This window comes from Dipodomys ordii, unplaced genomic scaffold (genome assembly GCF_000151885.1).
Source record: "Dipodomys ordii isolate 6190 unplaced genomic scaffold, Dord_2.0 Scaffold40, whole genome shotgun sequence".
In the NCBI taxonomy this organism is placed as follows: domain Eukaryota; kingdom Metazoa; phylum Chordata; class Mammalia; order Rodentia; family Heteromyidae; genus Dipodomys; species Dipodomys ordii.
Genome location: NW_012267256.1, coordinates 13,726,433 through 13,750,856, shown reverse-complemented (window position 1 = coordinate 13,750,856; position 24,424 = coordinate 13,726,433). Strand labels below are relative to the sequence as shown.

Genomic DNA, 24,424 nt, shown 5'->3' with positions numbered 1-24,424 from the left:
CTGTGGAAGAGCATAGATTCAGGGCCTTCCCAGGTCTAGGTAAGCACCCATGGAGTTGGCCCTGGAATGGAATCTACCCTAAAAAATAGTCTTGCTAGGAACTAGGCTTCAGGCTTGGCATGTTCTAAACCACAGGCTCATTTTAAACCTAAGTGTAGGCCACAGGTGATTCCAAGTAAAATAAACTGAGCTCCAGGATTTTGCCTAACTCTTCATTTAGAGAGAACTTTATAAAAATAGAGAGTTGTGGGCAGAGACCTCGCAGCTATGAATTCAGAGTTATTTGGAGCACCTCCTTATCCTTAAGCCTGAAGCCTATCTGACCTGGGGAAACAAACCCTTCAACTTCCTTATCTCTTGTTTTATGCCATTATCCACCTTCTACTACTGAAAAAGTAGTTAGCTTCGTCAGCATTCATCTTCTGTTCAGGCTAAATTTATTTTTATGTGAAATAGAAATCAGGAAAACACCAAAATTATTTTAAGCAAAATTGAAATAAACCAACATATGTTAGTGGAACATGTATAACTAACTCTCAATCAAAAATAAGTGCAACTTTCATACATTTCTTAAAATAACCCCAGCGTGCAAAATCTGAACAACTTAAATAGCTGGGAGTTATGACATGTTTGATTATTCTCTCTACTTAGTTCAGCTTTTACTTGAAAATGATCATTCCAGCCACCAAAAGCTAGCCATCTCTGTATCATCCTGTCATAAACAATATCCTACCCTGTCTGTTATTGTAAGTAATAAGTGTAAGTAATCCCAGCTAGTTTTATGTGAAAACCATTCAGATCTTGTCCCCTTACTTTACATTTATTCCTACTCCACTCCCTCCTCCTACATTCCTAAGAATGGAGGTTTCATGGGGCGATAGGTATTTCTTATTTGTTGTTGTTGTGCTGTGGAGCAAACCTAGGGCCTTTCAAAACCTAGGCAAAGAGCTATCACTGAGCTACATTCCCAGACTAAGGTTGTTTGACATATATGTGCTTTGGTCTGGTAGGTTTTTCCATATTTCTAACTTACCCTTTTCTTGGGAACTTAAATTAGATAAAAAGTATTAGAGGAGCAAATGTTCTTAAAAGATAAAACCCATCTCATCTTTAATGCTCTTTTTAACACATTTTCTTTATTAGACCATCATGTTAAGGGTTAGAATCATTTAACCCCATAATAGTAGATAATATTTTTCCCATAGAATAAATTAAGTAAATGTTAAGGTGAGTAAATTTTATTGAGAAACGAAGGACACATTCATTGAAAACTTCAGCTTTTTATTTTAAGTAACACCCTATAGAAATTAGGTACCACAGTTACAAGAATAAAATTAATTTTGTACTATATTTGGAAAATGATGGAACGGTAAATGAGTTCCCATCTTCCAGTTCCATTTTAAAAAACAACTATCTCATTAAACTTAGTCTCTCACTAGATGTTAATATGGTTTCTCTTTAGGGAGTCAAGAAAAGTCCTAGATTAGAAGTGGAGGCGTGGCTCAAGTGATAAGAGTGCCAACTGTGAGTGGAAAAGCTAAGAGGGAGTGCAAGGTCTCAAGGGCAAGCATAGTACCAGTACAAAAGAAAGTGGGAGGGAGGGAGGGAGGGAGGAAGGAAGGAAGGAAGGAAGGAAAGAAGGAAGGAAGGAGGGAAGGAGGGAAAGAAGGAAAGGAAGGAAGGAAGGAAGGAAGGAAGGAGGGAAAGAAGGAAAGGAAGGAAGGAAGGAAGGAAGGAGATAGAGAAGGAAAACCCTTTAGAAGTATAAATATACAAAGATTTGTCTGATCATATCTAGTAGAAGCTTCCTTCATCCTGAACTCTTAGATAATAACTCTCTCTCTTTCTCTCTCATATATCTATCTGATTTTTCCTCTTAGTTCATTAGTTGTCAAAAAGGTTTTCTTTTTTTCCTGGTTTATTCAATTTCAACCAATTTGGAAATGGAAAAGTGTGTTAATTTTTTAATACATCTTTAAGACACACATTACTATATTTTTATTAACTGAGCCAGATGGCTCACAGTGAATTTTCTCTGACATAAGTAACCACAGGAATCAGTTTGGGACCCAAATCTGGTCTGGAAAGTGGCATGTTTATTCAGCGGAAAAATGTAATTTGTGTAAACACATGGCTATTTTTAGAAGGAACCTTTGTTATCGTTTTCACTGCATTTTATTGTATTGTTCTAGGCTAAGTACAAGGACCCTTTTTCCCCCCTTTTCTGTCCTCCAGCCTTCAGTATTCAAGTTCCTTTTCAACAGCTAAAACATGTTTTCTTTCTGCAGTTTGAAGGTTGCAAGAAGGCCTTTTCAAGGCTTGAGAATCTCAAGATCCACTTGAGGAGCCACACAGGAGAGAAGCCCTATCTGTGCCAACATCCGGGCTGTCAGAAGGCCTTCAGTAACTCCAGTGATCGTGCCAAGCACCAGAGGACACATCTGGACACTGTAAGGATGGTGCGAGTTTTCCACCTTCCAGCTGCAGCCTGGTGTGCAGAAGGAAGTGACTCTCTGATAATGAGGTGGTCTAGTGTTTGCTTTATGGGTCTGCAGGTTACAGGAACAATGCCAAGGGCAGCAGGAGAATCTGGTACGGGACCCAAAAGAATGCTCTGTGGCGCTTTTTTTTTTTTTTTTGTATTTACAAAATATTACAACACTCTTGCAACTTCCTTGGGACTAAGGAGTTACTTGGCTATTTCTGCATACAAAGCAGAAGCAGTTCTGTGGCTGTGTGGTAGATGATACTACAGACAAGGATCACTAGAGAGCGGACATCAAAATAGGCATTCAACTATCAAGACATAACATTGTTGGCCAAGAAGGTTATTGCTTGAACTATGTGATATGTTTTTCATTGTCTAGTTCTTTCCTCCTCCTTTCCCTCTCCTTCCCCCTCTCCCCTTATTCTCCTTTTCCCCCTTCCCCTCTACTTCTCTCCCCTCTTTCTCCCTCTTCCTCTCCTCCTGCTCCTCCTCCTCCCCCTCCTCTCCCTCTCCCTCTCTTTCTCCATCTCCCCCTCCCTCTCCCTCTGTGTGTGTGGGTGTGTGTACACACATGTGTGCACGCACACATGCACCAATACTGAGACTTAAACTCAGGGCTTAATCACTGCCTTAGCTTTTTTTCCTCAAAAATGATACTCTACCACTTGAGCCACACTTCTATTCCAGCTTTTTGGTGGTTAATTGAAGATCAGAGTCTCACAGAACTTAGCTACCTGGACTGGCTTCGAAGCGCGATCCTCGGATCTCAGCATCCTGGGTAGCTAGATTAGAGGTGTGAGCTTGTATGTAATCTTGATAGAAGAACTTTGCAACTAGCCCAGCTTTTGAGAGTCAGTTTGCTTTTTGTTTGAGAAAGCAACTGCTATTTTTACCTTTAAGCTATCTGAAAAGAAACAGCAACTCTTGCTCAAGGGTTCAATTCAATTCATCTGTGTTAACAATCTTATATCCTTTGACACAACCCTAGGAGAACAATTGATTTTTATTATCACACTCTTAACTCTCATAATGCTGCTACAATTTGCTCATTCACAAATGCCTTTGCTATGTAACTATTGTCTCTTATTTTTCTGGTTATATTGATAGGCCTCCTCTGCATTTCTCAGCTTTTGACGGATAGTTTCCTTACAGGAGGCCAGATACACGCTATAAAATTTCACTTTGCTTAACAAAGCATCAGGATAAATGTATTATACACATTGCAGATCTCTGATCCACGTGCTTGCAAATAATGTATTCATGACAGTACTTTCTCGGTGTTAACATTCTGATGTCTATTCTTAAACGACACCACAGTTCGAATTCTGAAAAGATGCTGTTATTTCTACCCAAACCTTCTTATACGTACTTAAGATTCTTCTGCTGCTATGGTTAACATATTTATTTTTTGATTAGTCTCTATTAGTCCTATTGGTAGAAGTCATTTTAGTTAATGTGACATAACCTTTCTAAACAGAGTTAATATCCTAATATACATAAATGGATGGCTTGTCTGCAAATATCTGTAATACAGAACAATATGGACTTAGGATGGGTTCCTTCGGCTCTAGCTGAATTGAATTCAGTAGTTTTTAGGACAAACAGAATAGAATATTAAATGAATAAATGTGGTGAATAGTGGAATTTTTTCGTGCAGATAAAGGACAAAAAAAGGAATAAATTATGTTAAAATGCTCCATTTTGTTGTGTCTAAAATGGTCTTGGTAAAATCCAATAAATTTTCCAATTTGTCATTAAAAGTTATCATGGAAGAATGAACATTCATGAGACAGGATTGTCTTGAGAAATTGCTTCCACTCTAGCAAGCTATCTGTAGTTTAAAAGAACTATTGTGAGGGTAAGTGTTATAGTTCCATAATACCCTTCTATGCTGGGTACTAATTTTAGCTAATCAAACAAAGAACATTTTCAAAAATCATTTCTGAATTAAAAAGAAGTCATATCCCATTTTAAAACTATGAGCAGAGCCACCCAAGATAATAATCTTTTATGATTTTTGTTCCATGTAATAGCTCTTGAAGCTCAGCTATTTTTTGGAAAATATATTTGTATTAAATCCTTTAAAACTACTTTTCACTTTCCTTTAAGATCCGAACTAGCTCCTGTTTAAATATGTTAAACAAGTTGGTATGCCCTTTTAAAAATCATATGGAAATTAAACTCCAGCAAGCAAGCTATAGTTGCTTAAGGAATTTATGATTTAAATTTAGGTCCCTACTCCCTTTCATTAATCATTCTTCTGCAAATTCTGTCAGAATTTTTAATAAAGGATCTTTCTTCAACCAAGTAGATTTTTGACTCATAGGAAAATGTTTTGCCATCAAGTTTACTAACTCTACAATTTTAAGTCTGAAATATCCTGTCAACTCATTTCTCCATTAACATCTTTGGTGCTCATGGAAAATACTAAATACTACACTAAATCTAAAAATACTATAATAAATACTAATACTAAAATACTATACTAAATATTAAAATATTACATATGTTTTATGGTATGTGTATGTGTGCATGTGTGTGTGCACGCCAGTCCTAGAGCTTGAACTCAGGGCCTAGAGCCTAGAGCATTTTTGCTCAAGGTTTGCACTCTACCACTTGAGCCACAGCTCCACTTCTAGCTTTATGTGTGTGTGTGTGTGTGTGTGTGTGTGTGTTTAATTGAAGATTCTCATAGACTTTTCTGGCCTGCCTGGCTTTTGAACCACCATCCTTAGATCTTAGCCTCCTGAGTAGCTAGGATTACAGGTGTGAGCTACCAGTGCCTTGAAGTCCCTGGTGTTTAATAGCAAGGAGAGAGAGAGTTAAGGCCAGCTGACCAAGGTTTCTCTATGACTATCTTAAATTAATTAAATACAAAATGACAAAACTTAATACAAAATAATCAACCTAAATCAAGATAACATCAATAACATGTTAATTGATATTTATGAAACCTTATAATATGGTCTGTACCCTGTCATGCTCTAAAACATGAGCTAATGAATTGCTATTGTGACTTTAGTAAAGATATTGGCTAGTTGCTCCTCTTAATGTCAAGGTAATGTAGGGAAAGGTCAGGCAAGAAAGTTACGTAAACTTAGAAAAAAGTTTCTCAGGTTAAGAACATCTTTGTTCACCCATTGGAAACTCATGAGCAAGTGACTAGCCAATAATTAGCTCACTGTTTCATAAAAATTGGAGTTAAGAGCTTGAGTCGTCCATTGTTCATTGAAAGATTCCTACAACGTAACACAGTGTCCAGCATATACTGGAGACTTCAGACACATTGGTGATTCAATCAGTCAGTAATTGATTGATTAATCAGTTAGTTAATAAGTCAGTCAATGAACAGAGGATAGCAAACTTAGAAATTAAATTGAAGAAGTCAAGATAAGTGATATAGTCATGATTTTACCTTATTGGACTCAATAATGGCCCCCAAATTATAATGAATCATAAATACTGCTTCCAGCAAGGCAAATGTGGAATACAAAAAGACTCTCATATACGAGAAAGCAGGAGTTTACCATAAATAGATTAGCTATGACATGTTGTTGTCAATAGTGATAACAAGTTTCTAGAGCAAAAATTCTATTTTTAACATAAGGTTTCTGTTGAAAAGACTTCTATTTCACGTCATGCAGGCCCAGATCACATATCTTACTTGATGTGATAAGTAGATCAGTGACAATTAATACATCTTACAAACACAGTTAACCCCCGGATTTTTTTCTACTTCTTAAAGAATAAGCAGAAGGTTTTGATTCATTTTGCAACATAAATCATAGCCTTAAAAACCCTTGATAAGGATTTTGTTATTGTGGTAGTGATAGGCGATGATGCTGAAGTTTGGATAGAAGGGGGTCCATCTGTCTGTCCATTTACCCATCCATCCATCCATCCATCTACCCATCCATCCATCCATCCATCCATCTATGTATCTATCTATCCATCTGTCTATCCATATACCCATCCATCCATCCATCCATCCATCTACCCATCCATCCATCCATCTATCCATCTATCCATCCATTTTTTCATTCATTTCTAACTATTATGTACCAGGTACCTGTGATAAAGAAATATATTTGATCCTAGACACAGACACAACCTTAGACAGCACATTTCCTATCTCTCCAGAGTACAGGGGCTCTGAACTGCCTAATCTGTGTCCTCTTTGCTGTAATCCCAGGGCTCATGTGTTCATTCAGATCCAGTACCAGGACTTCTAATATTATTAATGTTCCTCTGGCTGATTTTTCATGTGTCCGTTGTTTGAAACCTGTTGTCCGTTGCTTACTTTATGCTAATTTTCTCCTTCTTAATTTTCTCCCTCTCTCTTTCTGAATCAGGTTTCTTCTGAAACATACCCAGTTTTTTCTGGACTTTTCTACAACTTCTTTACCTGAATCCTTAAAGAATATGTGTTTACTAGTTTTTGACAGTACCAAAGATTGTTCTCAGGGAAACATAACTGTAAGTATGACTGAAGATGCTTACTAATAATTTCTACTTTAAAAAGTGCCACAAGCGTGCAACCTAAAGCAATGTCTTAGCAGCCATCAAGGATAGGATACCTCTTTCTTTCTGGAAAGTTTACATTGCCAGAAACCATGATGCAAAGTTCCTGGATTTTTTCTCATTAAAATGCATGAGTATTACTCAACATTTCACATCCATCAATGGGTGACAGTTCATATTCTGATTAGTCCTTTATGATTTAACTACTCTTTTTCTTTCTTTTTTTCTTTCTTATGTAGAAACCTTATGCTTGTCAAATTCCAGGATGTACCAAACGCTACACAGACCCAAGTTCCCTAAGAAAACATGTGAAGGCACATTCGTCCAAAGATCAACAAGCAAGGAAAAAGGTAATTTTAAAAGAAAAAAATTACAGCCAGAAAAAGCACATGTACATGACTCTCGCAGGACTCAGGACTTCTGCAAGGCACTGGAAATCATTATACTTCTTAACATGTAAACAGCTTTCGACTGTTGTGAGGACTGAAATCTCTCAAGAGGGTGAAAATAATAAGGTTATGATTCACTTAGTTGATAGAACCAGACAAGAACTTTTCAGGGGGTGGATAATACGAGACAGAGAAAATGAATGAAAGTAACCTACACCAGGAAGTAACAAAAGGCAGGTATAGGCAATAAACCCAAGGACCTAACCAAAACTGAATTGGGAAGAGGAAACAATGATAAATGAAACACTTCTTGAGAGAAGTGCTCTCTTCCCTGCCCCGCCCCCCCCCCACCCACCAAAATATCAATTGGCGAGGATGACATCAGCTGTAAGGAAGCAGGGGGGGGGCGGAATCTGGGATAAGTACAGAGTTTGTCTCACTTTATTAGAGAAAAAGCAGGTTTCTTGATAGGTTTCTTGTGTGAAAAGTCTGAAAAGGAACTGAACTGAATTCCTTTCACATCAGTGAGGGATTGAGGTATCTCTCAAAGTTTGTAAGGTTTGTGATCTTTGAAACCTGGAATAAGTGTTAAAGATCAACCAGTTAGTTATTCTGACTCACACACAATCCAGAAAAGTGGCGATACTGGGCTTAGACACCCCCTAGAGACACCTTGCTTACTCCCCTTCAGGGCATTGCCTAAAAAAACTACGAAGTCACATTTATTTTGAAAAGAAAAAAAAAGTGTCTTCTGTCTATGTCAGAAAACATGTGGAGATATTTTTCATTTTGAATGTTCAATTTGCATTGAGATAGATACTTGATACATGCAAGGGCCCTTTATTACAAGGAAAAAAATTAAGAGCAGTATAAGACTATTTCAAATGAATGAACTGTATGGCCAAGGGTATGCAAGTCACCACGGCCTCTAGTTAGAAAACATGAATTCTTTCATGATTTACTAGGGTTTAACACCTCGTGTTGGGAAATGTTCTCTTGTCTTTTTATTACTTGAATTTTTTTTCTTCCTTGGAAGGTGTTAGCAGAATGCAAGCTGAGGTCTCATATGTGGAAAGAACTTGACCTTTTCCCCATGAGCTATAAAAAATGTCCTCAGCTAGGAAGATTTGACAGACATGCATAATTGTATACAAACCCAATCTTGTAAACAGACTGTTAGAATTAAGTTTTCTCCCCTCTGGAAATATATTTAAATCTCTTTAATTGGAATCCCAGTGAATTGATATCTATGATTACTTGGCCTGGATTGGTATATTCTTGCGTTTTAGAAAAGCAAAGGAACTAAGTAAATTAATAGTGTACATTAAAACAGAAATAAGAATGTATAACCTTAAGATGACACACCATTGATGAAATATAATATGAAGTGTTTTAGCAGGATTGTTGTCTAATGTGTTTTTTATCATTATCTATGTCTATATTATAAATTTGAAGTAATACGTCGTATCTATTTAAGACAAAGCCTAGATAAGAAACTTTTTACTCTAAGCCTGACTATTCTCCACATCCAAGTTGTTTGAAATGTGTGAGGCTTTACTTGGAATACCAGATTTACCAGTAGGATTGGAGAGCATGACATGAAGAGGTGTTACTCCCCAAGTCTAGAGAAATCGGCAACGATACGATGTTTCATTTAAGAAGGTAACCCGTTGGCAGATTGGAAATGTAACGAGATATTTTCAGGAATTGTTCATGGCTTTTATTATTCAACTATTTTTTAGCCTTTGTGTGTGTAGAACATTCTTAAAGCATTAACTGGACAAAACCAAGAAAAGAAAAACAGGCCTTGAGATTTGAAAATATAATTTTATTGCCAAAATTTACTAGTACCTTAAAATACTAGCCTAGATAACAAAGGTACCCTTTCAAGTGATACCATAATTTCATGTCAAATATTGTAATTCTTTCTTAACTTTGCCTTATGCAAAATGAGATGTTGATTTTGCTTTTGATGTCCACTCTGTATGTCCTGAATATATTTGAATTGGATTTGGTTAACGTTCATTGTCTAGCCCTTAATGATGATTTTTACTTCCCAAAATGTAACCTAATTATTTTTCTAAAAAATTTTTTATCAGTCTGTGTTGGATTAATTTGTGGAAATTAAAATGATGAAAGCTTCTTCATCCAACAAAAAGAGGAAATGTCACTCCCCAGAGAAGCAGTTGCTAATAAACCTAAACCCAGCCAATCCACGGCTCTAAATCTTGTGCTGATGTACCAGTGTGTTTTATTTACATGGTACAATGTTGTTATTAGACCTTGGAGAGATTCTAATTGCTCACTCACATCAGGATTTGGTATTTGAAATATTTCCTGGCAGGAATGATTTAAAAAAAAAAAGAAAGAAACAATAAACCTTTTAAAGCAGAATTAAGATTATTTACGACTTTAATTAAAAATTGAAAACTGGCACCATTTCAAAAAAGCCCTTACAAAAATGTGAATTCATCAAAAAATAACCATAAAAATTCCAAGGTGATAAAGGCACTGAGGAGTAATGGGTCCCAGCCCTAGGGAATTGTTTAGTTGAAAAGAATAAAACTCTTTTCTGTCACACCCTGTTAGTCATGGGCTCATTTAATATACCCTGCCGGCCGGCCTCTAATCCTCTTTTTTTGCCCTCCCCCATGACATTATTTTGGTCTTAGCATTGCTGGCTTTATGAGGACTCATTCTGAACTCGGTGGAAGTGACAAAGCTCTCAGAGGCCTAAGGTTAATGTATGTCAGGAAAGGTAGAGATCTCCTAAGCAATGCCCCATGCCACGGGTATGTGGGCTGATTCCACATCTATTGATCCCACTGAAGACCAAGTCCAACCTGAGATCTGAGCTAAACATTATTCAAGCTGTACCCAGAAAGAAGATAGCAAGGGGTGTGTGTGTGTGTGTGTGTAGAATCTCTTCTGGGAATAATTTGGCTCATTGCATGCAGAGATTAACTTTTCTCTTTGCACAAATCTGGTCCACCCATACATTCCACCAGCCAATGCATAGATTCCTTCCATTGACCGCACTCTGCAGTTCCTGAGTCCATCCAGACAGGGCTACAAAACTAAATGAATGGCCCAATAGTCAACTCACTAGCAATGGTCTCTACTGAAAATAGAATTTAGTCCATAGAGCAAAAGGCAAAAAAAAAAAAATTGTCCTTCAATTCTGCCTGATAACAAGCGAGTGAAATGAGAAAAGCCTAAGGTAATAAGCCACTTGAAATTTTCCTCAAGGCTGTGAGCTTTATCAGAATTTTTCATTTTCACCTTGGAAATACCACAGGCAAGGGAGTTTCCTTCAACTCTTACCTGTTATCAAAATGGACTTTTTAAAATGTGAATGCAAGCATTCCCTGTACCCAAGTTAGAGGTGACGAGAATTTTCACCCATTTCTTGCTTTCACAGAGATGCTGAACTTTGAATGTGATTTGTTCCATGTTTGTGAAACACTGACCTTTGAATCTTTGTACTTGATGACGTTGACTCCTGTGATCGCCACATAGGATGTTATAAACCTTGCCTAGCATCTGAAATATGATTGAATATAATGTGTGTGTTTATGTTTTCTACTCAGAGCTTTCTGGCTAAGCTTATTTTATTCTGTGTCATTTTCTTCATAAAGAACTGGCAATTCTTTGGAAGTTGTTTAAAGTCACCACCTCTCCCCTACAGACACTGAAAATTATAAATAACTTACTGAGTACCATACAGGCTAGCTAATCTGCCTTGAGAAACTATATGAAAATAATTATTTTCCCCTCAGTTGAAGAAGCATGTAGCAAAATGACTCATGAAGCTCCTTTTTGCCTATCAGTTGTTTTTTGTCAAGGTCTAATGGTAGGGGGGTAGGTGGGATATACAATCAAGTAAAGAATTCACAGTTCCTTTTTGTCTGATTTGATTCAACCTTTCTGTTCCGGAAAAAAAAATTAAACCATTCCCATTATTAATACTTGTTTATTTGGCTCAAATATGTTTTGAATATATTACAATGTTGTGTTATGTATTACAAGGTAATTTTGTTGATGTTCTTCCTGAGGACATTTAGCTTGGAAAGAAAAAAGAAGAGAGAGAGGAGAGGGAGGAAGGGAGAGAAAAGGAAGGGGGGAGGGAGGGAGAGAGGGACAGAAAAGAGGGAGAGGAAGAAGGAGGGAAAGCATCCAACCAAGTTAAGAATACCCACCACTAACAGGTGTTTGAATGACCAGTTTTGACTGGACAGTACCTAACACAGTTCCCTTATGGAAGTAGTTTTCTAGATAGTTGTTTTGCATATTGATTGACTAACAGAAGCCTTTGGAGCTTCCAAGTCATTTTCTTTTACTGAGGAAAACAAAACTGGAATAAAACCATTTGGCCCGGACTCTGCTGTCTAAAATCTTGTGTCCTTAGGACATCAGGACCTCAGTTCACCATTGCCCTGCTCAGTATCCACGTTTTGTCTTCACTTGCAAAGAATTCATGTCCCTTGTCCCTCAGGCAATTACTGCTAGTTTCTTTTTTCAGTTTCCTTTGAGTTTTGTCTTTGATATCCCTCGGCAATATTTTCCCATTTGTTTGTATCTTGGCTCTCTGAGCTGTGAAGATTTATTTTCAGGGTGACTTCACACAAGGGCTTGGATAAGCCTAATGTAAAAACTTTTCTGGGCAGATCCTGGGCAGGTGGCTGTGTTGTTCTGTTTGGATTGGACATCAGGAGGTATGGCTGCTTTTAAGCAATGCCATGAATTGCATCGTGACTAAGCTTAAGTTACATTCCCTTGATTTTTCCATTTCCCTATGTTTGCAGCTAGCTTGACAAGCAAACCCAAGGCTTCAGAGGTGAGAAAGGAGCTATTTCTGTAGAAAATACTGTTACATCACGTACCTGAAGTCCACAGCAGCCCAGTATGACTGACCACTGATCAACAGCGTCCTTGGAAATACTTTAGCTTTTGAGAACTGAGGGTTTGTTTGTTTGTTTGCCAGCCCTGGGGCTTGAACTCAGACCCCAGGGACTGTCCCAGACCCTTTTTGCTCAAGGCTAGTACTCTACCACTTGAGCTACAGCTCTACTTCTGACTTTTTGATAGTTGGGAGATAAGACTCTCATGGACTTTCCTGCCTGGGCTGGCTTTGAACTGAGATTCTCAGGTCTTGGCCTTCCTGAGTTGCTAAGATTAATAGGCATGAGCGCAGTATTCTTGGAGGTGGCATCATCCTTTAGTGATGACTATAGTCTATTTTCCGGGTCTCAGGGATGTTACAAATAAGGTTCAAAAGACAGGACACTGTGACCCAAACTAGAGGGAATTAAAGTGAACTTGGAGCCTGGGATATTTGATTCACTCTAAGGCTTATCCAGAGAGTTCATAGACCACATGGGAGTAATCACACTCAACGGGTGGGTTTCAGCAAGCTCAGCACCTCCCAGAAATGATATGCAGAAGAAATGATAGGAAGAATGTATTCTTTCCTCAGATAGGCTCCGTAGATTTTTTTTTAACCAACACTTGAAATTAAGACCCTCAGAGCTACTAAATGCAAAAAATGCAAAAAAAAATTTAAAAATGGCAAGAATCTTAGTGACTATCTTTTTTGGCTTTCTCTATAATATCCCTAAAGACTTTGTGAAAGTAAGATGATTCTGTACCTCTTATTCCCTAGAGGGTTGACTCCTACTGGTACAGAATTTCAAAATATTCAAATTATACAATAAGTACTTGTTCAAAATTTAGTGTGTTTCTGATATATCCCTAAATGCTTAGGTATACAAAAATGGTAAGATAGGCTCCTTTCCCTTGAGGCGATCAGTGATGTTAATGCTGGAGTTTCACAGGGCGCAGATTTGGTTGGGTGGATGGTTATTAAAGTGGACAGTGGAAACAGAAGAGAAACAATTGCACCAGTTAAAATCCTGCATACTTTTACAGGCTGGACAAAGGGAGTGGCTATGAGTTGAAAAGAAAATGGTAGTTAATTGAACAGAGGAGGAAGAAGAAGCTAAAAATACAGAAGACACCATATTGGTGGACTGTGCTAAAACCATCCTCCTCCTCCTCCTCCTCCCCTTCCTCCTTCTCCTCCTCCTCCTCCTCTTCTTTTTCTTCCTTCTTCTTCTTCTGGGAAATCTCAATTCTGCACTTAAGGCTTTTGAACTGATTGGATCAGGCCCACCAAGAGATTACCAGAGATAATTTCCTTTACTTCAAAGTCAATTGATTGAAGATATTCTTCATGTATAAAAAATGTCTTCATAACAATACCTAGATTTGTAAATGTTTTATTGAATAAGAAAGACAATACACAGGCCAATTAAAACTGACTGTCATTAAAATGCCTTGTTAAATTATTACTGAGGGTTTTTTTTTTAATTTAAAGGTAAGACTAGCCACATGAAAATAAGAGTACAGTGACCCTCCAAGTATCCTTCACATAATGCAAATGGATTATTCATTAGGAAAAGAGAAGGAAATTAATGATTGGATATGTCTCATCTCCTCTTTCATCATGACATTGATTGTTCAGAGTAAATATGTTCACAATAATTAATTTAAACACCATGCTGAGAGTGAATGAGCATTACACTTCAAACAATTATGTGGATACTTTAAAATGTATACCTTGCATTATAGTAACATAATCAATACAAATTTATCATATTGACTTGTAAATCAGTCATTTTATTGTAAAAATATAACAGAACTTAAAATATTTGTTATAAAGCTATGTGAAGTTATATAATGTTTGCTAATATACTGTCATCATATTAAATAATATAATGACAGAAAAACACTTAGCATGTACCTTATATGTCATACATGTCCTATAAAGGCTAGCTATTATTAGTAGAATGATGTGTTGTCAAATAAAGATTTTAAGGAGAGAAGACAGTGGTTGTTGAAATTTAAGTAAACTGATAATAATCTACTCTAGATTCATTCATTCATTAAATTTTTACTCAGATTTTAGATTTTTGATAATAATTAATGGAAACAGATTATAAATTGATTATATATCTAGTTCATACACAAGAAACAGATAAGCATTTTTCAAATTTTGTGCATTTTAAAATCTCACCTAGACAATCTGAGTGTCCTAATGCCTATTTTCCTCTGGAAATCCACATCCAAGGCTTGAAAATCTCTGCTTCCATAGCTATTCTTACATGAATGGAAAATGTTACATGAATGCATGTAGATGTTTTAGACCTTGATTGTTTTCTAATTTGTCTTGTCTAAATTTCTCAACTGACAGAGGCTTGCCGTATTTAGTTATTATTACAATCATTTGGTATCTTATAGGAAATAAAACTTTAAAAACTTGGCAGTACTAGAGGTTGAATTCAGACCATCTCACTTGCTAGATTGGTGCTTTAATCGTTTGAGCAATGCCATCAGACATTTATTTTCTTTCAAGTGAGTTTGTTTTTCCTTCCTTCCTTCCTTCCTCCCTCCCTCCCTCCTTCCCTCCCTCCTTCCTTCCTTCCTTCCTTCCTTCCTTCCTTCCTTCCTTCCTTCCTTCCTTCCTTTCTCTGTTCCTCCCTCTCTTCCCTCTCTCCCTTCCTCTTTCCCTTCCTCTCTCCTTCCCTCTGTCCCTTCTCTCCAAGTCTCCTTTCCTTTTCCCCTCCTTTTTTCTCTCCCTCCTTTCTTAACCTTATTCCCCTCCCTCTTTTCCTATTCCTTTTCCTGTCTTTGTCTCTTTCTCTCCTATTATCTCTCTTCATTTCCCTCTGTCCCTTCCACTCTTTCTCTTTTCTTAACCCTCTTTTTCTCCTTTCCTTCCTCTTCCTCTGTCTTTGTCTCACTCTGTATTTCTCTCCTCCACCCTTTCTTTATTCCTCTCCTCTCTCTTCCTCTTCTCTCCTTTCCCTTCCTCTTTTTTTTAAATTTTTGATACATGAAATAGACTTCTGCGTCATGGACCTGGAACCAAACCTCTACTTGACCAGTTTGAATAATATCAGAAGACCATCATTTGTCAAATCAGAATAGTAGCAACTGTCTTTTTGTATTGTTGGGAGTGCTGGGTAGCAAAACATATGCACAGTGTTTGCTGCAATCCTGCACATAGATGGAGTTCAGCCATTGGAGGAGGGCGCAGTGTTCTTGGGTGGTTGTGATGATGAGGTTGATGCCAGTGACTACTGGAAGGTATTACAATGCATGGGCAAATTACGTACACTCTTCATTTTTGCTGAGGAAACTGGCTTTAATTAGTAGAATAAGAGACTAAAGTCAGATAACATGAGCACTTTCTAAGGGGAAGCAAAGGGTTTTTGTCTTACCCCAGCTGGCTTTGTTGTGTTCTTGCTTGAGAAGTTCTGGAACTTGACTGACAGTTCCTTGGGCTTTTTGCAGATGCCATCTGAATTGTTCATCAAGTAGAACCTAATCTTTGTCATTCAGATGCTATAATAGTCACAGGGATAATAAAGAAATAGTAATAGGGATAATAAAGGGCTTCATTTTGCCTTCATTTAACACTTAGAGACATTGCTTATAGGTGACTTTATTCTTTTGGCCTTTAGACTTGGGATGAATTTTTATTACTCTGTCTACTCTCTTGAGTTTGTTCCTAAGGAATGAGAACGTTTAGAAGTGGGCAGGGAGCCAAGAGCGATGGCAAGAGACGGTATGCAGTCTTCCTGTGAGCCCAGAGGCCCACAGAATGTGCCAGAATTAGTTAATGCTGCCCAGTGCAGAGCCATCCATTAAGTCTTGACACACTGTTTGCAGTCTTGGCGTTCCACAAAATATTTTGGCAAAAGATTCTTTTCCCACTCCACAATTCAAAGCCCTCTTTACAAACTCTAGCAAAGTGCCATGTGACGTCTGAAATGCTCACTGTATCTTCTGTTGCTTGAGAAGAAGCTTGAGTTAACTATTAAAGGACTAGAAATAATTATTGCCTCAAGAAAGCCCTTCCTTCCTTCCTTCCTTCCTTCCTTCCTTCCTTCCTTCCTTCCTTCCTTCCTTCCTTCCTTCCTTCCTTCCTCCCTCCCTCCTTCTGTCCCTCCTTCCATCCTTCCCTCCCTCCTTGCCTCCCTCCCTTCCTCCCCTCCTCTCTTTCTCTCTCTCTCTTTCTCTTTCTTTTTGCTGGTATTGGAGTTTGAACTCAGGGCCTTTCATAGTTGCTTAAACTTTATCACTCAAGGCTGGTTAATGCTCTACCATGTGAGCCTCTGTGGGTTTTTTTGGCTCTTACGGTAGTTAGTTGAACATAGGAGTCTCACAGACTAGCTTCAAACCATGATCCTCAGATTTCAGCCTTCCGAGTAGGATCACTGGCATGAACCACTGTCACTGAGTTAGCTTTTTATTCTTTTACCCCAAATAGATTTTCCTAAGGGGCTTCTAAGGTACTTCCTGTACTGCCCCACATGAAGCCGGCAGCAAATACAGCAGGGGACCAGAACAGTAGCATATCTTGAGTATGAGAAGTTCCTTACATGTCACTTTATCCACACGGCAACATAGCATGGGTCACATTTAGAAAGTTCCAAAAATTACCCACAAGGCTTCTTTGTAACTTGAAACTTTCTGTCCTTTAAGAACAATCTTTGTTAGTAGTGTGTTAATGTTGTTATTTAGCAAGTCTAATATATCCAAACATTCTTTATAGTGTGGAGTTGAAAGCCTGCCTTCCTGAAAGACCTGCTACATGCTCTAGTTTTTTGTCTTCTAATTGTGCCCTTCCTTTTCCATAGGGCTGTGTATAACAGTGCTGCAGGAGTAGTCCTGCTTTTTCTTAATATAGTAATAATACTCCTTTTTCTTATTCGGAACTTTTCCTTTTTTTACCACACTGGTGATCATTTTTCTGTAAAACAGTTTCAGCAAGGCCCCGAGAGAGCTGCAATGCTATTGACTGGTTTTTGAAGCCAGCGTGGAGGTTGAAAGGGTTGGCAATGGAACTGTTGCTAATGGCCCTTCTGTGTCCTGCTAAGATGTTAAACCAAGTCTGTGGTGGGATCTATGATTTAGGAAGATAATTATGATGGTAATGCGGGGAATGAATTAGGGATTTGAGGTGAAAGGAGACAAGGCAATTAGTTAGGTTGGCATATTTCCATTAATCAACATTCTTTAGATACAGTGGCTCATTCAACTAAGACTGCACCCTACTGTGCTATCATTAATTCTGGGTTTCTCAGTCTTGCAAAAATGCTGTCATGAGAGATGGCCAAAAATCTTGTGGAATCCTAGTTTCTTATTATCTGTGGTCCTCTTCTAATGGTGTTTAAACAGGAAATTATTCTCTGGTTATTTTCAGTATCTCCATCCCAGCTCCTATGGAGTTTCTTCTTTCTGTCCTGCTAACAAATACATGATTTTCAAAATCTTTTCAAGTATGAAATAGAAACTTTGAGGTCATCAGTTAGCTTTCTCAGCTTTATTTGTTTATAACCATATTAAAATGTAGGGTATAAGATATATCTGTACTTTTTCTAAGCATACTTCCATAAAATAAAACAAAATGTCAAAGCACACAGTGTCTGCTAATGTAGCATACAGGTCCCGGTGATGGGAATTTGAATAATGTGGACTTTGGATAGAAATTGAATTTTGAGATGATCGTGCACAGGACATCCTTGACATTTCCTCTTTGTACGTAAACGAATACAGAAATCTGATTTCATTTCGGTGTACTCAAAATAGCAGTAAAAGATGATCCATTTCTTCTCCATTTTTTAAAAATTTATTTTACATAAATAATGTGTCAAGAGCAGTTGTTCATACAACTGTTTGCTAATAAAAATATTAGTCCTAGTCTAACAAAAATACAACAAAAGATATGTCAGAATCAAATACAACACTCGAGATCACGAAGACTTAATATTTTGTAGTATTTTCCCCACTTCACATCTCTACCTAGAACATTAAGAGACCTCAACATAGGATATATAAGCTCAGTATAATCAGTGAAAGCAAGGAAGGGTGAATTGGTATTCAAAACACCAGTAATAATATAATGGGTACAATCACCTATTTTTTTCTCTTCCCTTTTGAAAAAATACTTAAAAGGGAATGTGTAATAATCAACAAATACTATTGTGGCTCAATTTAACTCAGCATTTTTATTCCCATTCAACCCTTTAGTCTTCACAGCAATTCTACAAGGATAATACATTGATTATTATTGTAGCCTTCTATTATGAGCCTCATGCTCAGGAAATTCCTTCCTCAGATTTCTTTAAGCCTCTCCCTTCATGGCATGACCAGATGGACCATCCAGCAGAGACATCTTGAACCCACTTCATCTTAGCCTGGAAGCAAACAACCCAAGATTCTGAGAAGCTACATGACTTTACAGAAACACTCAGTGAGCAGTAGAACTGGCATCAAACTGTGCTTTTCTTTTCTTGACTCCCCATTCAGTGTTACTTTGGCTTTTAACGTTTTTGCTATGGCAACTTTGCAACTTGTCAACGAGTTCTTGGTATGATGGCTACTTCTAGACATTTTGTCATCGCCTTGGGTTAGAGATGGTGAAAGAGACCTCCTGTTTGGTAGCTTTGCCTAAGCCCCCTCTTGATAGCTAAGCTAACAGTTCCTTGATCTAGACTGGAACTCACAGGAGTACTAGTCCTCATTGATCTTCTTACCTACTCTTCCAGCACAGACAGACAGACAGACAGACAGTCCGTCCGTCTGTCCGTCCGTCTGTCCGTCCGTCCGTCCGTCCGTCCGTCCGTCCGTCCGTCCTACGGCTCTATAAATGGGTCCTAATTCCAACAGGGTAGTATGGTAAACAAATCACTCCTGCTGCGATGTGGCTTTCTTTAGCTGAATCACTCCAAATCAGACCTCCTGAGTACTGCTGCCATTCTCATTTGGGATGACTCAGATGTATTCCATATACCAGAACCTCCACTTAAATGTTTATTTCCAGCGTCATTCACATCCTAGGGATGACCTTGTAAGGGCAGAAACTGCAGAGGGTCTGAGATGCTACTCTTGGTACAATCTATCAAAGTAGCCTACTGTTGGCAAAGAACATAAGCCCAGAAGGCTAGCGACAGAGGGCTTTGTTATCCACAGCAAAAGTACTAGCCAGAACTTAGTCGTTTTCTTATCTTTCTTTCTTCTATCTCCCCTCCCTCCTTCCCTTTTTTTAACATTCTCCCTCTCTCTTTCCTTCCCTCCCTCCCTCCCTCTCTCCTTCCCTTCCTCCCTTCCTCCCAGTCCCAATTTCTACAAGGTGTGTAAACCTGAAAAAAAAAACCAGCTATACTCAGTGTGTTGTGCTATATGAAGGAACTCTGAGCTTTGGGAACAAGAATCTGTTACAATGAACATAGCATGCCTACCTTTTAATCAGGAGGGAGAGAGAGAGAGAGACAGCTCTCCAGAGCTGTCTGGCACATAAACATCTTTGAACAGATTGTCCAGAAAGATAGTCCGGACCTCTGCTCACAAAACGAATACAAACTTAAAGAGACTCACAGAAAACTGCCATCTTAACAGTAGGTTCGTGCTGGTCCCTCTTGGATTGCAAACCACTCCTGTACTAACCCACTCTACCTTTTAACACCCTTAATCTTCTTAAAAATGATTTCCTGGAAAAAAAATGACTGAAGCCAGGGGGAAAAGAATGTGGCTATTTGAAAGACATGTATTATATCTTATCAGTTGCTGTGTGCATATTTTCATCTACAGTAACTTGTGCTTTGACTGAAGAGCACCTTGCATGCACACACTTACAATTGTCCAGTCAACTAGAGTTTTACCATGAGTAGAAGAGCCCCATTACCATCCCTCTCTGTCTGGATGGGTTTATCCCCAGAAGATCCTTGCATCACTTCATTAAATGGCAAAGGCAATGCAATGGTCCTTTCTCTCCCATTTGTATACCAATATTACTTTAATTACTCATTTTCAAGGAGTATCGCTGTTCATCCTCTGTGAAGCAGGATGGGTAGGGATTGGAAAACTGAGAAATAATGAGTGTACTTAGACTTTGATGAGGCCATGACAGTGAGTCCCTGTAGAAGAAAAGATATCTTGAAACCACTAATGTGAAGGAAGAGAAAAATCTCAGCAGTATGGAGCATTGAGACAAAAAAAGGGGTGTGGGGGGTATGAAATATTTTAAAAATCGCTCCACAATTCACACTGGAGCCTGTCCTGCTACTGGATTTTTAAAGCTAGAAGTTAAAATGGAGCTGAACTATATTCCCTTCAACAGTTTCCCTTGGCTTTCTTTTTTTTTTTTAAGCATTCTGAAAGGACTATCATTGGAGTGTTTTCAAAACAAGGCCAAGTAGTTGTGTTGGCACACCTGTCAAGGTCACCCGGTGACCTCAGCCATGTGTCTTCTGCCTGAGCAACATTTGCTGTTGCAAATGGCCTCTCTGGTCACATGTCTATGAGACAAGACTCGGCCCCATGAACCCACCCTCTGGGATACGGAGTGATGATATTTACATTGATATGGCTGTTAGCTTTGTGGTAATAAAAACGTCAAGTCTTTCATTTCCTGCCTGGTATTTCCAATTTGGGAATTGCAACACTTCATTTACGTACATTTTTGCCTTTTTTAAATATTCTGTGGTGTTACAACATTTGAGAAATCCCCGGGGACTCTTAATCTTCTTACAAACACTAGCTTGTAAACTAAGGGTCATCTCAATATCTCAGAGTTATTTTGCGTGGTGCCCCAACTGAATAATTCTGATATTGTGATATTCATGATAGGTTGTCACTGTACATTTTTCTTATTTGGGGGTGGGGGTGGGGTGGGCTTTGATGATCCCTGAACTCAGAGCCTGGGTGCTATCCCTGAGCTTTTGTGTTCAAGGATAGTGCTCTACCACTTGAGCCATAGCTGCTCTTTTTTGTTGTTGTTGTTGGAGGGGGTGGTTATTTGGAGATAAGAGTCTTAGGAATTGTTCTGCCTGGGCTGGCTTCAAACCAAGATCCTCAGGTTTCAGCTTTCTGATTAGCTAAGATTAGAGGTGTGAGCTACTGGCATATAGCTTCTTGTACTGTCTTTTTTAAAAAAAAAATAAGCTTTTTATTGTGAAAATACTGTACAGAGGGGTTACAGTTACCCTGTACTGTCTTTTAATTCGTCTCCCTCCTGAACGACTAAGTTGACGAAGCATTTTTAGAGAACTCTAGCTGCTTCTTCCAAGAGCAGTTGAATTTAAAGCTACTTTCTGTATTGTTTTACATAAAGTCTCATTTAAAATATTTTATTACAATGTTGAAAGGGGTGACATTGACCAAGATACACTGTATTCATAAACTGCCTTTTGAATGGCAACTCTTTTGTACAACTAATTAAAGATAATAAAAATATTTTTTAAGAAATAAAATGGTTTATTAATGCAAAGAGATGTGCATTCAGGGCTAAAGACCCGTGAGCGGTAGTCATGGCAACCAAGAAGCCATTGGGACAGGGGGAAAAATGCAGTAAAGGGTAAGTGTTTTAATCCTTAACTTTAATCCCTTTACTTCTTTTACTCAAAATGAAATATAAATCAGGCACCATGCAGCGTCACAATTTTTCTCTGAAAGGGATGTTGGCGAAAGAGGATTAGTAATGGACAGACGTGTTTAAGGAATTTAATCACACAATTTGTTGTAAAACTTTTGAGACCACGAGTGACCAGTTCCTTTGAGTGGGCGTCAGTGAGAACTAACAAAACATACTTTGAAACTGATTAGAGAGTTGGCACAGGGGGCAACCCCTGTATACTGGTATTGTTACATCATTTTGCCTGTGGTAATGACATGAGAGACCAAGGAGTTTGGTTGTGTGTGGGGGGGGAGGCCACTAGGGAGAGGGGTGTCTCCTTGGTAGAATAGAGATATTCTTTTGATCTTCATGGTTCTAAGGGAAAAATTAAGTGGCCTTTATTTCACATGCTACCTCTCCTTGATATTTGATTACTGTGGAAGTGTTTTAAAGGGTATGGGTTTTCCATCATCAAAAACACTTGCATTTCTACAAAAAAAAAAAAGCAGAACTTTTAGTTTGCATGGACAGTGAGTCTGGATTCTTAGAAAGATCGCTGATCATTTCCTGGTTGTCTCTACGTTTTGTTGTTAAGATCATCTTCTGCCATGTAAAATCTGTAAGGATTAAAAAATGTGTCCCACTTCTTAATTTCTGAATTAAAAAAATGTATTACTTTTAAGTAGTTGTACAAAAGAGTTGCCATTTTATAAAGTAGTACCTGAATGCTTACACTGTGTCTTGATCAGTGTCATCCCTTTCAACATTTGCAACCACCGTTCCGACCTGACCCTTCCCTCATTTTTTCTGTCAGTCATGGAGCTTGAACTCTGGGCCTGGGCGCTGTCCCTCAGCTCTTCAGCTCAAGGCTAGCACTCTACTACTGAGCCACAGCACCACTTCCTGTTTTCTGGTGGTTTATTGGAGATTAGAGTCTCACGGACTTTCTAGCCCGGGCTGGCTTTGAACCGTGACCCTCAGATCTCAGCTTCCTGAGTAGCTAGGATTACAGGTGTGAGCTATCAGCTCCTGGGGGGTGATTTTTTTTTTCTATAACACCTCAATCTTTGCTAGTTTTACATTGAGGATGGTTGGAGAAGACAGAGACATGTTTTTTATGGTACTTTTCCTTTCCTCCACATATTTTATGTAAGAGTACTTCTCAGTTACATTTTTTCATAGTGGACTGAAAATTTCTACCACACTGGGCTCATTGCAGAGATCTGAAGTAGCTTCAGTTTGTGCTGGCTTCCTGTGGTGTCAGAATGTGAAATAACTTCCAATAATAGTACCTTCCTCAGGGGATGTTGATAATGATGACAGACAAGCAACATGAAGCTTGGAGCGGTTGAGACTGGAGTTAGACACAGCAAAAGGCTGAGTTTGGAGTTTTGCATAGACCTTGAGAACCAAAGTTCATATTGTTGAAATCTGAACACAGCAGGATATCTGGGAACAAAAACTAGCATCTTGTTCTCCAGTTGCAAGGATGGATGCTAACACCTGTTTGTGCTTTCTTACCTTCGTGTGGTGTATTTCTTCCCATTCTGCTGAACCAACAAGGCCGATGTAGAGGAAGATAATGCTTCAGAGATGTCATCCCTGCAACCAGTAATGGCTACTCCAGTCCTCTTTTTCATACTTCCCTTGGAATTTTTTGGCTTTCTTCTCAGGATTTCTGAGGTGCAGTTAGTTGTTTAATTTTTTTGAGGGGAAAGCATTGAGATAATTGTAGGAGATAGATATGAAGAAGAAAGATAAAATGGTGTGGAGATCCTCAAAAAAGGCCATGTGGATTCTCAACATGAAGATCTCTTTGATAGACTTCAGGCGGGCTAAAGGTACGAGCATGACTATGTTTATTGCAGCCTTATTTATCATAGCTAAGATAATGGAACCAACATAGATGCCCCTCAGTAGATGAATGGATCAAGAAAATGTGGTATATATACACAATGGAATTCTATGCCTCTATCAGAAAGAATGACATTGCCCCATTTGTTAGGAAATGGAAAGACTTGGATATATTAAGTGAAGTAAGCCAGGCCCAAAGAAACATAGGTCCCAGGTTTCCCTTATTTGCAATATCTAGTATATGTACGAGTCAAGCGGAAAAGGTCAGATAATGTGATGTTAGGGAAATGAACCCTAAGATATGTATTCAAATATTTTTTTTCTTTCATGCAATTGTTTCTAACACATTTATAAGATTATTTCTTTGTTGCTTTGTATGTCCCTCCCCCATGGTATAACCCCTGCTTTCACTGTATTTGATGTTGGTATAATTTGTGGAGGGGAAGGGAAAAAACAAATTGTTTAAATAAGGATTCAGGTGGACCCATTGCAACAATGAGAAGTACAAGTCGTATGTTGAAAACAAACTTTACAACTTTGGTGAGGGGGGGAGGGTTGGGGGGGGAGGATGGGATAGGCAGGGGAAACAAAGGAGGGGGCTACAATGGTTGATAAAAAATGTACTCATTATCTTGCCCATGTAATTGTAACCCCTCTGCACAGTATTTTCACAATAAAAAAAAAGAATTCTATTACATTACACATAAAAAA

At 38.4% G+C, this 24,424-nt stretch overlaps 1 protein-coding gene across 1 annotated transcript in view; it reads left to right on the top strand.

The window, feature by feature from the left end:
* Positions 1 to 24,424, top strand: part of Glis3 (GLIS family zinc finger 3) — a 447,811-nt gene that overhangs the window by 331,472 nt on the left and 91,915 nt on the right. Inside the window, exons 5-6 of the mRNA XM_013018480.1 lie at positions 2,289 to 2,450; positions 7,249 to 7,359. Of these exons, the coding sequence (XP_012873934.1) occupies positions 2,289 to 2,450; positions 7,249 to 7,359 (273 nt within the window). The remainder of the gene's footprint in view (positions 1 to 2,288; positions 2,451 to 7,248; positions 7,360 to 24,424) is intronic.